General features: G+C 36.3%; 1 protein-coding gene across 1 annotated transcript in view; it reads right to left on the bottom strand.

Annotated features, from left to right (window-relative positions):
• LOC150094090 (dixin-like) overlaps nt 1-14,526 on the bottom strand; it is a 334,744-nt gene that overhangs the window by 61,991 nt on the left and 258,227 nt on the right. Inside the window, exon 13 of the mRNA XM_090412948.1 lies at nt 13,105-13,194. Coding sequence (XP_090269074.1) covers nt 13,105-13,194 — 90 coding nt within the window. The remainder of the gene's footprint in view (nt 1-13,104; nt 13,195-14,526) is intronic.

Below are 14,526 nucleotides of genomic sequence, written 5' to 3'. Positions count from 1 at the left end.
TGAAAAGCCCAATCTACAGAGCTGTCAATTCCTTAGCACATTCTCTCAAAGCCTGTGGCAAAATTCCATCTAGTCCTATTGCTTTATTGACATCCAAAGTACTCAGTATTTGAAATGCACTCTTCTTTCACTTCTAAACCTCGAACCTGCCCAGTTCTTCTAGTATTAAAACCTGCTTCTCCTTAATGAAATATCTCAATAAAGTGTTCACTGAACAATTCCACTATGTCCTTTGCATCAGTCGTCTATTCTTATTTTTATGCAACAATATCATTCTTCCACAATCACTTCTCGTTGGTCACAGCAAAGTTAGCTGAAAAATTCCTTAGGATTATCTTTGAATCTCAGGAACCATCCTTTCACATATTTCAATTTTCCCTTCCTTAATATCTAGTCACTCTCTTAGCCTGAATTCTATATTCTTCATGCATCTGCTCTCCACACCTCTTCTTATATCTTTTCCATAACCTCTTTCTACCTGCAGTTCCCATTTCATATTGTTTGTCATGCATTTTGCACTAAATTGTGTTCTCTTCTTCACTTGCAATATAAAGCTTGCTATTGCTGCTAATAAATATTCCTTCACAAGTTTCCAAGCACTGACGATATCTTGCTCTTCCAATTCCTCCTCCTATGGAACTGCCCCAAGTTGATATCTAAGATTATTATATTATAATCATTTGCCTTATAATTCCACATACATTCCTTTCTTTTTCATACTCTTGCATGTCTATTCATTTTCCAAGTCAAAACCAAATGGCCACTCTCTCAACTGGGGAAAGAGATTCCATCTCAGTTATAATCAGCTCATGGAATGCTATGACCAAATCTAAAACTCTTGTTCCTTCTACAAGATATTGCTTAAGACATTTGCCTCTCAAGAATTCAAGAAATTCCATTCACTTATTACATGCAGTTTCCTCTTCCCAATTTTACTCTCCCATAACAATCATTATTCTTGCACTTGCCAAGCTCAACTGCCTAAACATCTCCTGCTCTTCACCCTCTATGATCCTTGGCTTCTAGGAACAGTCCACTAAATATCTTGCCCTGCCCACCTCAACACCACATGCTTTCAAACCATTAGTGCCAGTGCTTTCCAAATCCTCCACTCCAAAAGGACGCAAGTCATTACGTATCATAAGCAGTATTCCAACACTGCATTTTCCCTTCCTACCCTGTAAAAAAAAAATCTTGTACCCTGCTACTTCTATTCCTGTCAGTATACCATACTATGTGAACCATGTTTCAGGGATTACAACAATCTTTGAACAGACCGATGCTATCAATGCCACCAATTCATCTCCTTTATTTCAGGTTACTCCTGAATAAAGGAGTTGAATTATAAAGAATCAAGGTATTGTCACTGTTTCTATACCTATCCTTATCCTCTTAAGACTCCATGGAATTCAGCATTACCCAATGTATTGCCCCTCTCCCAAGCACCTATTCCCACAAGAGACCACCCCTGCTACCGATCCATGCAGATAATTCTAATTTCCCTGCGTTGACACATTGACTTGTTCAGAGAGAAGCATTCTCTCCAAATGTCTACATCCTTCCTCATTCAAATGCAAGCCATCTCTTGCATACAGTACCTGTCATCAAATGTCCTCCAAGCATCCAAGCAGGGGCAAATTCTCCATGCTTGCTGCACAAGCTCATTAATTGAGAAAGAAATAATATTTATTTGTCAATAAATGCATGCATTTATCTTCTTCTGGTTCCCATCTGCCATACGGCCGCGGGAGGGTAGCTATATGCTACCATTCTAGGGAGAGATGATTATGAGCAAGGTGGTTTCCCGTTGCCTTCCTTGCCGTAAGTATTTATGACTGTAGCCTGTGTGTTCACGGGGCCGGTTTGCCTGCTTGCGGGATGAAAAACCTCAGATAAACTGGTGAAAAAAACCCTGCGGCCCACGCCCAAGACCGGCTAACTTGGCTATGGCTGAGGAAGATCCTTAAGCTCCTCACGTCGTGGACGGGAATCGAACCTAGGACACTCCTTCCCCAGGCATATGGTTGCGAAGCGCAAAGCCACTAGGCTAACCGCGCGGACCATGCATTTATAAGCATTCCATTTTTGCTTTTATTTTTGTAGACAGAAGACGTCTTAAGCTTGCGCGGCAATAATTGAGCTTGTGTTGTGTACTGAAGGATGATGCTTGTTCATCTAGTCAAAGCTACCTTTGGCTTGCTCGGTTGTAGAAGCTTCCAGGTCCTCGCAGCAGCACTGCGATTTCATGCACGTGCATAGCCATTTCCGCTCCCTTCACGTAATCTTAAACATAAAGCCATACACAGTCAAAGTAGCTCTAGCCAGTGAGCTTCAGCCAACCTTAAAGTGTGCATGTTGCATGGGAAAATTAAGTTACAACCAACTTTTTATGATGATGTTATTGACCAGTTCATAAAGAAGAACCATAGGCTAGAATTTGTATTCAAGTAGCTAAATTGAAAAAGATAGAATATCATTTGTAAAATGAATGTTGTATTTGTATGATTAAATGTATATAAATTTCTAAATATATAGTTTTAAATGGTCAGTAATTCATTATTCTGCTAATCAGACTTCAATCACACCTCTCACTCCCTGAATGATAACAAGAGCAAGTGTGAATTTCAAGACCAGCATTCGCCCCTGCATCCAAGTATTCCAAGCTTCTCTTTCGACACATTCTTTCTATTATATTATTTATTACTGATGCTCTTCTTCACAGTTTTGTATTATTACACCTGGGCAACACACAAACTATCTTCCCTCTTACAGTTTTCTTCCATACAACCTTAAGCATGATCCTTAGATCTCTTGCCGCTTGATTCACACTACCTCTCAAGTCACTCGTGCCACCATTTCAATCAAATCATCAACCCTTTCATCTTGCTTAATTGCCATAGTCACACTTTCTATCATTCTCTCAAGCAAACATTCCTCAGGCATTCTATCTTGCACACCATGGATCTTCGAGTCTCCATACATCAACACCTATTACCACTCTGTTTCTTCTTTTCTCACCTACATCCCCCTACTCTCTCTCTCTCTCAACACTTTTTTTTCTTTGTTCCCATACTTATGTTGTTCTGTCATCTTTTCATTTTCTCCCTCTTTTACTGGTTCTAATTTCTCCTCTTCTATCAGTCCCATAACTCTCTCACTCTGATTCATTTTGCATTCATTGTTTCCAGTTACCTAATCTACTTTCATGTTTCTTAACGCATTCCCAAGATATTCCACTTCCTCTTTCAGTGCATTTCTCTCTCTCTCTTTTTCTCTGCAAGCTACCTACTCTGTTATTCATCATTCATCTTCCCAATTAAAACCATCTTTGAAAACTTCACAATGATTCAAATTTACCATACTCCCCATGTTTTTTTCATTTACATTCTGCTGGTTATCCTCAGTCTCGATCAAGCTACTCATCTCTTTCTCAGTCTGTATTCAGTTTCTGATGTAATGTTTCCAAGGTCTGTTATACTAATGTGTAAATCAAAGTCTTCCCATTCTCTACATATGCACTCCCCGATCTCTCAACTGCCACACATCTGTCTGTCTATCCCTGCTTAATAAATTTAGTTTAATCCTTTATCCAAGTGTGAGCAAACAAAGTTTGCGCCTGAAGTATCTTCAGGACTGGGGTAAGGTGATACAGCACCAGGGCAACTTGTTGCAAAGGTGGAGCAAGCTACCAACACTCCTGTCTCAGTATCTCCTATAATGCAAAACACATCTCCTTGCGGATATGTCTAATGTTATGCATTAAGGGAAGGGCCACTACCCAGACTAGTTTCGTCCTTTATTGAGGTCTCTTCAGTGGGAGCCAGGCCCAAGTTGAGATACCAGGCAGAAGCATTTGCAGGTCATCTCTACCTATCAGAGTTGCCAAATGGTGTGCCACCCTTTTTTAATAAATTACTCTGGATTTAGAGAAAGATGTTGAAAGTTTATTTTTCACTTGGTTATCCCTGCTTGTTAGGGTGTTTTTATAGCAAAGTAATCTAATGTGCTATTCTACCCATCTTCGCAATATACAAATCTCCAACCCTTCAACTTCCAACTCCTGGACTCAATTTCCTGAAATTCAGTTTTATTATGCAGTACACAATTTCTGATCTCTTCATCCTGATGTGTATAACCTTACACTTGGACATATTAAATTGCCAGTCCTTTATCTACACCACTAGTCCAAGTCATCCAACAGGGTCTCTACATCTTCAGTGACCATCAATCTTGCCAGTTTTTCATTATCAGCAAATAAATGAAAATCTTTAAGTGATTTCCTACATCACTTAAGTACAAATTAATTTCATTGATGCCCATTTGTTTCAAATTTCTATCATGTACCTTAACGGTTGAGAAGAATTGTGGAAGAAAAGCTTGGTGAAGAACAAGCTGGATTCAGGCCAAATAGAGGCTGTCAGGATCAGATCTTCACTTTACGACAAATAGTCGAGAAAGCATGGGAATACAACAAAGATCTGTATTTAAGTTTTGTCGATTTGGAAAAGGCATATGACAAGGTGCCAAGAGAGAAGCTATTCAATACGCTGCAGTTACATGGTCAATGGGGCATTATATCAAGCAATACTTAGTCTTTATTTCAGTTGTAAGTCAGCAGTTAGAATTGAAGTACAGGAAGATGGTTTAATGTTAAATCTGGTGTGAGACAAGGATGTACATTATCCCCTCTGTTATTCGTTATCTATATGGATCACATTAAGAAGGAATGTGGTATTAAACCTGATATCAAAATTGGAGATGTTAATGTCAGCTCTTTGCTTTATGCGGATGATGTTATACTTCTAAATAAATCCGCTACAAGTCTGCAAGATTCTCTGACTAAATTGAATAGCTGTTGTAATAGATATGGTATGAAGGTCAGCAATAAAAAGACAAAGACAATGAAAATAGGCGGAATCATTGAAAATGTCAACTGTGTTGTGAATGGAGAACCTGTGGAACAAGTAAAACATTTCAGCTACTAAGGCACGATTTTTACTGAAGATGGTAAATTAAATATAGAAATAGACAACAGAATCAGCAAAGCTGGTATGGTGGGAAGTCAATTGAATAAATTCATATGGAATAAGAAAGAAATTAGTCTGAACACTAAATTAGCTGTATACAAGACAGTGTTCAAACCAGTTTTAACTTATGGATCTGAGAGCTGGGTCAGAAGTAAAACACTTGCCCAAAGACTAGAGACTGCAGATATGAGAGTCCTAAGAAAGATTAGAGGCGTGAACAGATGGCATCAATGGCAATATCATATTAAAAATGAGGATATTAGGAAAGAACTTGACATTGTCAGCATCCAGGAATGCGTTAGCAGAGCTAATCTCAGGTGGTATGGTCACTTAAATAGAATGGGAGAGGAAAGATTAGCAAAACAAGTGTTCTCTGCCAGGTTCGCAGGAAAACGACCCAGAGGAAGACCAAGATATAGGTGGATTGATACAGTACAAAGTGCCTTAGATGATAGAAATATAAGATCTGATAATGTTGGAGTCTTGACAAGTAACAGACTGATTTGGAGGAAAATTGTAGATAAGAAGTTAGTAATGATGTAATTTTTTCATGTAGTACTGTCATATCCTGTACACCCCTTGAGGGTACATGGCAGCAATTTGATGATGATGATGACCTTTGCAAAGTCCAGCAGATGTACTGTATAGCCATTTCTTTAACTCAAATGTCACTTTGTTATAAAAAGCAAACACTAACACAAGATCTATTTAGAAAGCAATGCTGTTCCTAGAGAATATCATATTCTTGTTCATTCATTCCTGAATTATGCCTTTCACCAAGTTCAATACCCCAAAACACCACTCCTGAGATAGAGGTAGCATATTATAGGCCAATCACTATCTTGGAACCTCTAACACTACTCCTCTCCAGTCCATAGGCACTTTCCCAAATTTGAGTTAAACAGCTTGGTCAGAGAAAAGGAACTACCAATTCCCTTGCAAGTTTTCTTAATACATGGGCTGATATCTCATTCCATGGCTGCATTTGCATTAAGGTTATATTACAAAAACCTGCAATTCATCTGCCTCAATTCTCACATCTGTCATTGCAGTATCTACAGTTGAAATACCCTTACAAAATGATCACTCATTACCTTAAATATTTCATTTGCTTCTGTTACCTCTTTAAAATATTTACTACTGATACCTAAACTACTCACCAGTAGTTTATTCCATTCATTCATCACAAGAACTTCCCTCATTCAGCTACCAAGAATTACAGCAAGTTCTCCTTCCATCCATTCTTTGCTGCAAAATTTCCCTTGTATCATAAATATATACATATTGGAAAGATCTTATGGTATACAAAAAGATCCCTTTACCAACTTATGTTTCTATCATATCAGCACTTCTATTTCTCAAACACTACATATCGCATCTCTTCAGCTCAGCTCCACATGCAAAACTCCAAGCCCGATATAGTCTTAGTTACCTATCACCAGATCTGATCGTTTTCTTGTCTCCATGGTCCAGACAACCATATCTGAGCACAGAAGTCAATCCTTTTAAAATGAGAGTAACTTTCTTATTCTTACATTCACTGCTCTCCTAAGCATTGTAGTTATCTGATATGACTTGCTCATCTTAGCAGTATGGCTTCTGAACTTTAACCTTCCTTCTCTCCACTGTCACTAGATCTCTAGCTTCACTGATTTGCAATTTCCTGATTTATATAATAATGCTCCAATTTCCAGGTCCTCAAGTCCAAAATACATGATCTTGCACTTAGTGAAATTAATCTAATATTAACATTTTCTCATATAATCAGTCTGTTCAAGTCAGCTTACAGGGATTCTATCTCAAGATGTCCCTTATCATTCTTTCCATTTAGTATCAATAAATAGCTACAATCATCATCTAGAGGATGATTGTAGGGGCGGACCACCAGTTGCAAAGTGGCAGACTGCAAAGGCTTCATATCCAGCCTGCAAGCTTAATGATTTCTTTTTTAAAAATCAATGTTTTTAACATCCTGTGGAGATTAAAACAGAAAAAAATTCTAACTTCTAAATGTTTTATGACAGCTTTAAACAAAAATAAAACTTATTACTATAATTCTTTGTACCATGTTTCTATCATCAAATGTTGACAACACTGAATGGAAGTTACTTGTCACACAGCCATTTCAAGCCACACGATACAATGTCAATAAGTTACAGGTTACCCATTGTAATAGATAGTGTGTTAATAAAAAGTTACCTCGATAACTTATTTTTTTTTTGCCCATAACAATGTCTGAATTTAAAGTTAAAAAAAGAAAAATAGATCAAGAAGGCAGAACTTATCAAAAAAAATAGGAGAAGGCATATTTTTTTTGTGGAAGTAAAAATATTCCAACATGTTTGTTATGTAGACAAAGTGTTGCCGTGGTAAAAGAATATAACCTAAAATGCTATTATGAAGCCAACCATAAGAACTGTGATAAATATACAGAAAAGATGTGTGATGACAAACTTAAAGATTTAAAAAATGAACTAAGTTTCAACAGAGGATATTTTTGAATGTTATCACAACAAGTGATGCTGCTGTTAAATGCAGTTAAGTCATAAGTGAAAAAATTGCTTCGAAACCTTTTACTGATAGAGAATTTATTAAAAGTTGTATTTTAAGTGCAGTCAAAATCATAGGTCTGGAAAAAAAGCAAACATTTCAAAGTATAAGCCTATCAGGAAATACAGTTGTGGAGCATGTTGAAGATATAGCAAGATATATTGCGTGAAAAAATAAAGTTTTGTAGTATTTTCCCTTGCAGTTGCCGAATGTACAGACATTAATACTTCCCAGTTAGCAATATTTATTCATAGTGTTGATGATGATATGAATGTGACTGAAGAACTACTGGATATAGTGCCTATGTCAGGAACAACGACAGGAAATGACTTATATTTATGTATTGAGAAAAGTCTTGAAAATGCTCAAGCAGACTGGTCAAAATTAGTAAGTGTGACTACAGATGGGGCTCCTGCTATGGTTGGTGTTACCATCGAACTTGTTACAAAACTTCAAATGAAAAAGGAAATGTTGTGCAAGGACAAAACTTAAATTATTTCATTGCATAATACACCAGGAGTCACTTTGTGCTAAAAAACTAAAGATAGAACACGTCATGAGTGTAGTAATTAAAACAGTAAACTGGATACGCTCTCATGCCTTGAATTATCAACAATTTAATGCTTTGTTGAACGAATTGGATTTACAATACAGCAGTTTTGTTATATTATATGGAAATTAAGTGGCTTAGTCGTGCCGTCGTTTTAAAAAGATTTCTTGGACTTTTAAAAGAAATTGACATGTTTACTTCATCCAAAGGAAAACTGATTCCTCAGCTCACCGATGAAGACTGGTGTAAAAACTTGGCCTCTTTAGTTGACATAACAAGCCACTTAAAACACTTTGAATACTGCTTTGCAAGGACGTGAGCAGTTGATACGTCATATGTATGATTCGATTAAGTCATTTCTGGCAAAACTATCTTTGGCAAACCCAGTTGGCAAATAATAATTTAGCCCACTTTCCTACACTTAAGTTGATTTCTCAAAATAATAATGATGCTGAAAAGTACATTCCTCAAATTGAATTGAAAATTGAATTTGAAAAAAAAAAAAAAAAAAGACTTTCTGATTTCAACCAGTTTGAAAATGAATTATTATTCAGTTCACCTTTTTTAATTAATATTGAAAATGTTGAAGAATTACAAATGGAAGTAATTGAACTCCAGTGCAATACTGAACTAAAAAATAAATATAACGAAGTTGGCATACCAAATTTTTATAAATACCTCGGCAGTAAATATCCCAAATATAAAATTTATTGTGCCAAAATGTTGTTAATCTTTGGAAGCATCTGTGTATGCGAGCAGTTATTTTCAATTATGAAACTGAATAAGTCAAAGTTCCGCTCGCAGATAAAAGATTCTAGATTAAATGCAATACTTCAATATTGCAACACAAAACGAAAAAGCAGATATGTTAGTACAGAGGAAAAGATGTCAGGTCTCAGGATCAAAATCAAATTAAAAAAAAGGACTCAGACAATTTTGACTTACAAAAATAAAGATGTTTATATATTTAAATAATTTTCTTGAAGTATGAATAAAATGTAATTGAACTCATATTTCCTAAACTTGCATTTTTAAAATTTAAAAATAAAAATGGTTATAAATTTAAATAATGGTGTAAAATGTGTTTACATAAGTCGTAAAGGCATGGCAACAAAAGGTCCATTAAAGCCTTTCTTTTTTAAAGTTTATGTTCAGAATAATATTGAATATGGCCAGAGTCTGATATACATCTAATTGACTGGCCCTCTGCTGCGTTTGAGTTCCCTTCTCTAGACCATTACCAATATCATTATTATAGAAGATAAACAGATACAGAACCCTATAGTATGATCTTGCACTTGGCAGCTTCCTTTCTTATATACACAGTATTGTGACAGTATATTGAGGATATACACAGTATTGTGGTATATCCTCTTAGATATTGGACTTTGAACAATATGAACAGATTGCTAAAATAAGACTTACCAATGTTGTCTTCTACAAAAGATCACAGAGTTATCTACCACTTCTGGAAGTAGGTCCTAATCAGTCAGTTAATATAATAACTACTCCAGAGATATATAGATGGTCTATAATTGCTTGCATCAGCAACAGGAATCATGCACATGTAAAGACTAGTTAAACAGATTAGGGATGCTAATTCTTCTGCACCTTTTAGAACTCATGCATGAAACTATATCCTTAATACTTCTACCACATTCATCTCTGTTTTCATCTAGTTATGCAGTTGTTTGTAGATAATGCAAAATTAGAAAAAACTATCAATACTAATGTAGATGTCATGGCTTTACTAGAAATAGATATGGTGAATGGACAAATAAGTGGGGCTAACTGTTCAATGTTGTAAAGTGTAAAGTTTTAAAATTCAAGAAGCAACGACAGGATGCAAATTACACAACTGTAGGGATATCTTAGAGGAGTTTGAGAATATATAGGATCTGGTGAGGGGGGGGGGGGAGGAGATGGTAGATACAGACCTAAAATTCTGGGGGGACATTGCTAAAATTGTGAAGACAGCAAAACAGATAATAGCAATAATGCAGAGGATAGTGACACATAGAAGATTATTTTTCCAATACATAAGGCCTTAATAAAATTGTATATGGATTACTGTGCACAGATTTGGCTTTCAAAAGTATGAAGACATATTGCAAAGGGTCAGAAATTGATTCATGTGGTTTCTACTCCCTGGAACACAATGAAGAAAAATCGAATAAATGCAATTTGCAGAGTCTAGTGAGGAGCAGAAAAAGAATGAGGGGATATATTATTATCATCATCACCATCCCAAGACTCCATGGATTCAAAGACTCATCTAGGAAGTCCTTTTGTCATACACACAGCTCATCATACCATACCTTAAACACTCAAATTCTCTGCAGACACCACACTCTCAGGTAAGGCATTCCAATCATTCACAACTCTGCATGCAAAAAACCTGTTTCTCACTCCCCTGCTTGTACCCTCCTTATACAGCTTCCAGGGATGACCTCTGATTCTCCCTTGATCTCTAACTGTTGTCTGTAAAACCTCTCCAACATTGATCCTAGAAAAACACTTTACTAACTTGTCTCTATCATATCACCCAACTTCCTACTATCAAATACTCTTCAACCTTTCCTCATATTTGACATTCCAGATCAAAAACTACCTTAGTCAGCTGCCTCAGGAACCTTTCCAACATCTAGGTGAAAACTAGGTGCCCAAATCTGTGCACAGTAGTTCATGTGTGGCCTAATGAAAGCCTTATACAATGGAACAAGAATCTCCATGAAAGTCAGTGTCCTCCACATCATTGCCAGAATGTGCTGTGTTGTCCTCATAATTTTGCAACATGTCCTTTAAATTTTACATCCTTATCCCATCACCCCAAGATCTCTTATTTCCTTCACCTCCAACAATATATATCCTCACCAAAAGTAAATTCTACATCCCATCTTTGTTTCCCATATTTTAAAACCTTATATTTTGCAACACTGAATTTGCATCCTGATTCCCGTGCCCATTCACTCAATTTATTCAAGTCTTCTTGTAAGGCTTCTATAATCTTCATAGTTCATCCCAACTTTGCATCATCTGCAAGCAACTGAATATCCCCATCCAAATCTTTGCCAATATCATTAACATAGTGGCTTTCCTCTTCTGGGATATTGCTCTCCCCATACACAATTTGCCTGTCAGATAGCCAGTCTCCGATCCAATGCACTAATCTAATATTCAATCCCATCCGATCTAGTTTGACTATCAACTTATCATGCAGTAATGTATCAAAAGCCTTTGCCAAATGTAAATATACTACTGTGTATCACTCTCCTCTGTCCGAGGAAGCTGTCACTTTATTGTAAAAAGTAAATAGATTACTAAAACATGACCTCCCTTTAGCAAATCCATGCTGTCCATCAAAGATAATACCATTATTGTCAACCCAATTCTGGATCCTAGTTCTCACCAGCTTCTCCAACTTCACCACAACATTTGACACACAGATGGGCCTATAATTTGATGCTTGAGTTCTATCACCTCAATTATGAACTGGTATAATTTTGCCCTCCTTCCAGTCATTTAGAACTCGACCCAGTGCAAGACTCATATTAAAAAATATGTCAAGGCAGATGTAATCTCCCTGGCACATTCCTTCAGAATACATGGTAATATATTATCAAGTCCGACAGCCTTATTAACATCACGTTTGGTCAATTCCCCACACACCTCTTGTTCACTTACAGTAAGTTTCTCCTTCCCATCATCACCTACTCTCAATCTCTCCATGATGTCACATTCACGTGAATGAAAGACCTTTATGAACTGCTCATTAAGTACCTCCACTATATCTTCTGCAACAGTCATTCTTATTCCATTTTCTCCAATCAATTTCATCCTTCCATAATTATTCTTTTTTTTTTTTTTTTTTTGCTGGCTATATATCGAAAAAACTCCCTAGGATTCTTACAAAGATCAGGATTCTTGACTGATCTTTGTAATTCTCATGGAATTGGTTATTACCCCTTCTTTTATGCTGCCTCCATAATGCTTTTTTTTCTCTGTATTGCATGTTTAATCTCATTATTTATCCATTTCACACATACCTTATTTAACCTTCTGACGCTTAGAATACATTTAGACAGTGCTTCTACTAGATAGTTATCGAATATCCCTCAACCTGCATTGATCTCTTTTCCAGTTAACTCCTCATTCCATGCTACATCTGCAATCTGTCTCCTGAGCTCTGCATCATCACTAGCCCCTTAGTTCCACATATACCCTTTTCTCACCTGCTGCAACCACCCAGGTAATCACTTCATGGCCACTCTCTCCAACTGGAGGGTGATTTGACACCTCCTCACCTAAGGCAGTTGTCCCTTAAAAACTCAAGTCATTTTCTTGACTTCCAGTTGCTATCTCATCATCCCAGTTTATATTGCCATAATTATCACCCTTTTCTTATTTGCTTGGCTAATTTGATTATATATTTCATAGTCACTACAGTTCACATTACCAGATCTATAACAACAATGAACCAAGTATTTCATTCTTCTTACCTATATCTCACACCATACTACCTTTTAAACCACTGACACTGTTTCTCTCTTGCATCTCTACTTTGTATGGACATAACTCTTTATCATCAACAACACTTGATGATTGAGACATTTAAGGTAAGGGAGTATTTATCAGATTAATGTTCAGGAAGTTTCATAGAATGGAAGGAGATGGGTGAGCGATGGGGGAATGAGATTAGTTTTCATGCATTGAGAATGGAATGCATAGCCAAGTGCAGAAATGACGAATGCATTTAAGGCTTAGTTTGATGAGATGTGTGAGAGAGAGAGATCTCGCAATGAGTCTTGATTCCATGGAAGTCTGTTAACATTTCAACTGCCATCTGCAAACTTAACACTTGCCTTTAATATATTAAGTAGAAAAGTATACTTATGCCATAGTTAAATATTGTTAATGTCACTATTTTGTTTATATTCACATTCAAAGACCAATTTCAAATAAATATGAACTTCTTACCTGTATTCTTGATGATACAGGCAAAGCCAAACTGTTTTCCAGCTTTACTATCCTTTTGGCTTGGTCAGAGAGTCTTGCTGACAAGGTTGCCTGAAAAATAAATATTATTATTAAGGATTATTATTCAGGATTTCCATGAAGTCACAAGACTCATGTAGAGTCCATCTCAGACAAAATATTAAACCACTCCATTAAACTCATTAATTTTCATCCTCACACCCTTTCAGATAGAATACCAGCAGAAATAGTAAAGTTATTAGAAGGTGACAACATTAACATATTAGTAAAGCTATTTAATAAGATCTACGATACAGGCATAATTCCTCAAGACTGGTTACAGTCGACCTTCATCATGCTACCTAAAAAAGTAAATGCGAAAAACTTGTAATGACTATAGAATGATCAGCCTAATGAGTCACATTCTCAAAATGTTTAAAATAATTCAAAAAAGAATATACAGAAAATGTGAAGACACTATCAGTGATACCCAATTCGGCTTTAGAAATGGCTTGGGAACAAGAGAGGCCCTTTTCTGTTCTCAGATCTTATTTCAAAAATGTATTGACCAAAACAAAGTAATATTCATTTGCTTCATCGACTTCGAGAAAGCATTTGACAAAGTCCAACATGCTAAAATGATTGTACTATTAAAAAGAATTGGATTAGATGGTAAAGACATCAGGATCATTGAAACCTTATATTGGAACCAAAAGGCATCTGTTCAAGTTGATGACATTATTACAGGCTCCATTAACATCAAACGAGGAGTAAGGCAAGGATGTGTGCTGTCACCTCTTCTTTTTAAGATCTACTCAGAAGCCATATTTCAAAAAGTCTTGGAAGGAAGAAAGGAAGGGATTAGTGTAAATGGTGAAATCATCAGCCGATATGCCGATGATACAGCTCTTCTGGCTGACAATATTCAGGATCTTCAAAATCTTTTGGAACTAATAAATGCAGAGAGTGAAAAAATAGGATTAAAAATAAATATCACCAAAACTAAATTCATGGTCATAAGTAAGAAACCGATTCTTAATTCAGCACTTTCTTTAAATAGGAAACAAATAGAAAGAGTGGCAAAGTTTAAATATCTCGGATGCTGGTTAAATGAAGAGTGCAATCCAGAAATGGAAATAAAAGTTAGAATTGAAATGGCAAGAAAACATTTTATCTTGATGAAACCAACACTGTGTAACCGCAGTTTAAACTTAGAGCACGCATGGTTAAATGCTATGTATGGTCTGTACTGCTGTACGGTGCAGAAACTTGGACCTTGAAGACAACATCAATAAAAAGACTTGAAGCCTTTGAGATGTGGTTATACAGACCAATGTTAAAAATCCCATGGACAGCAAAAACATCCAATCAGGAAGTACTGGAACAAATGGGGAAATCACGTGAACTTTTAGATACCATAAAAAG

This window comes from Typopeltis vanoorti, chromosome 23, assembly GCF_054136105.1.
Source record: "Typopeltis vanoorti isolate ZY-2024b chromosome 23, IOZ_Tvanoo_1.0, whole genome shotgun sequence".
NCBI classification, from domain to species: domain Eukaryota; kingdom Metazoa; phylum Arthropoda; class Arachnida; order Uropygi; family Thelyphonidae; genus Typopeltis; species Typopeltis vanoorti.
This window is presented reverse-complemented; position numbering and strand designations above follow the sequence as displayed.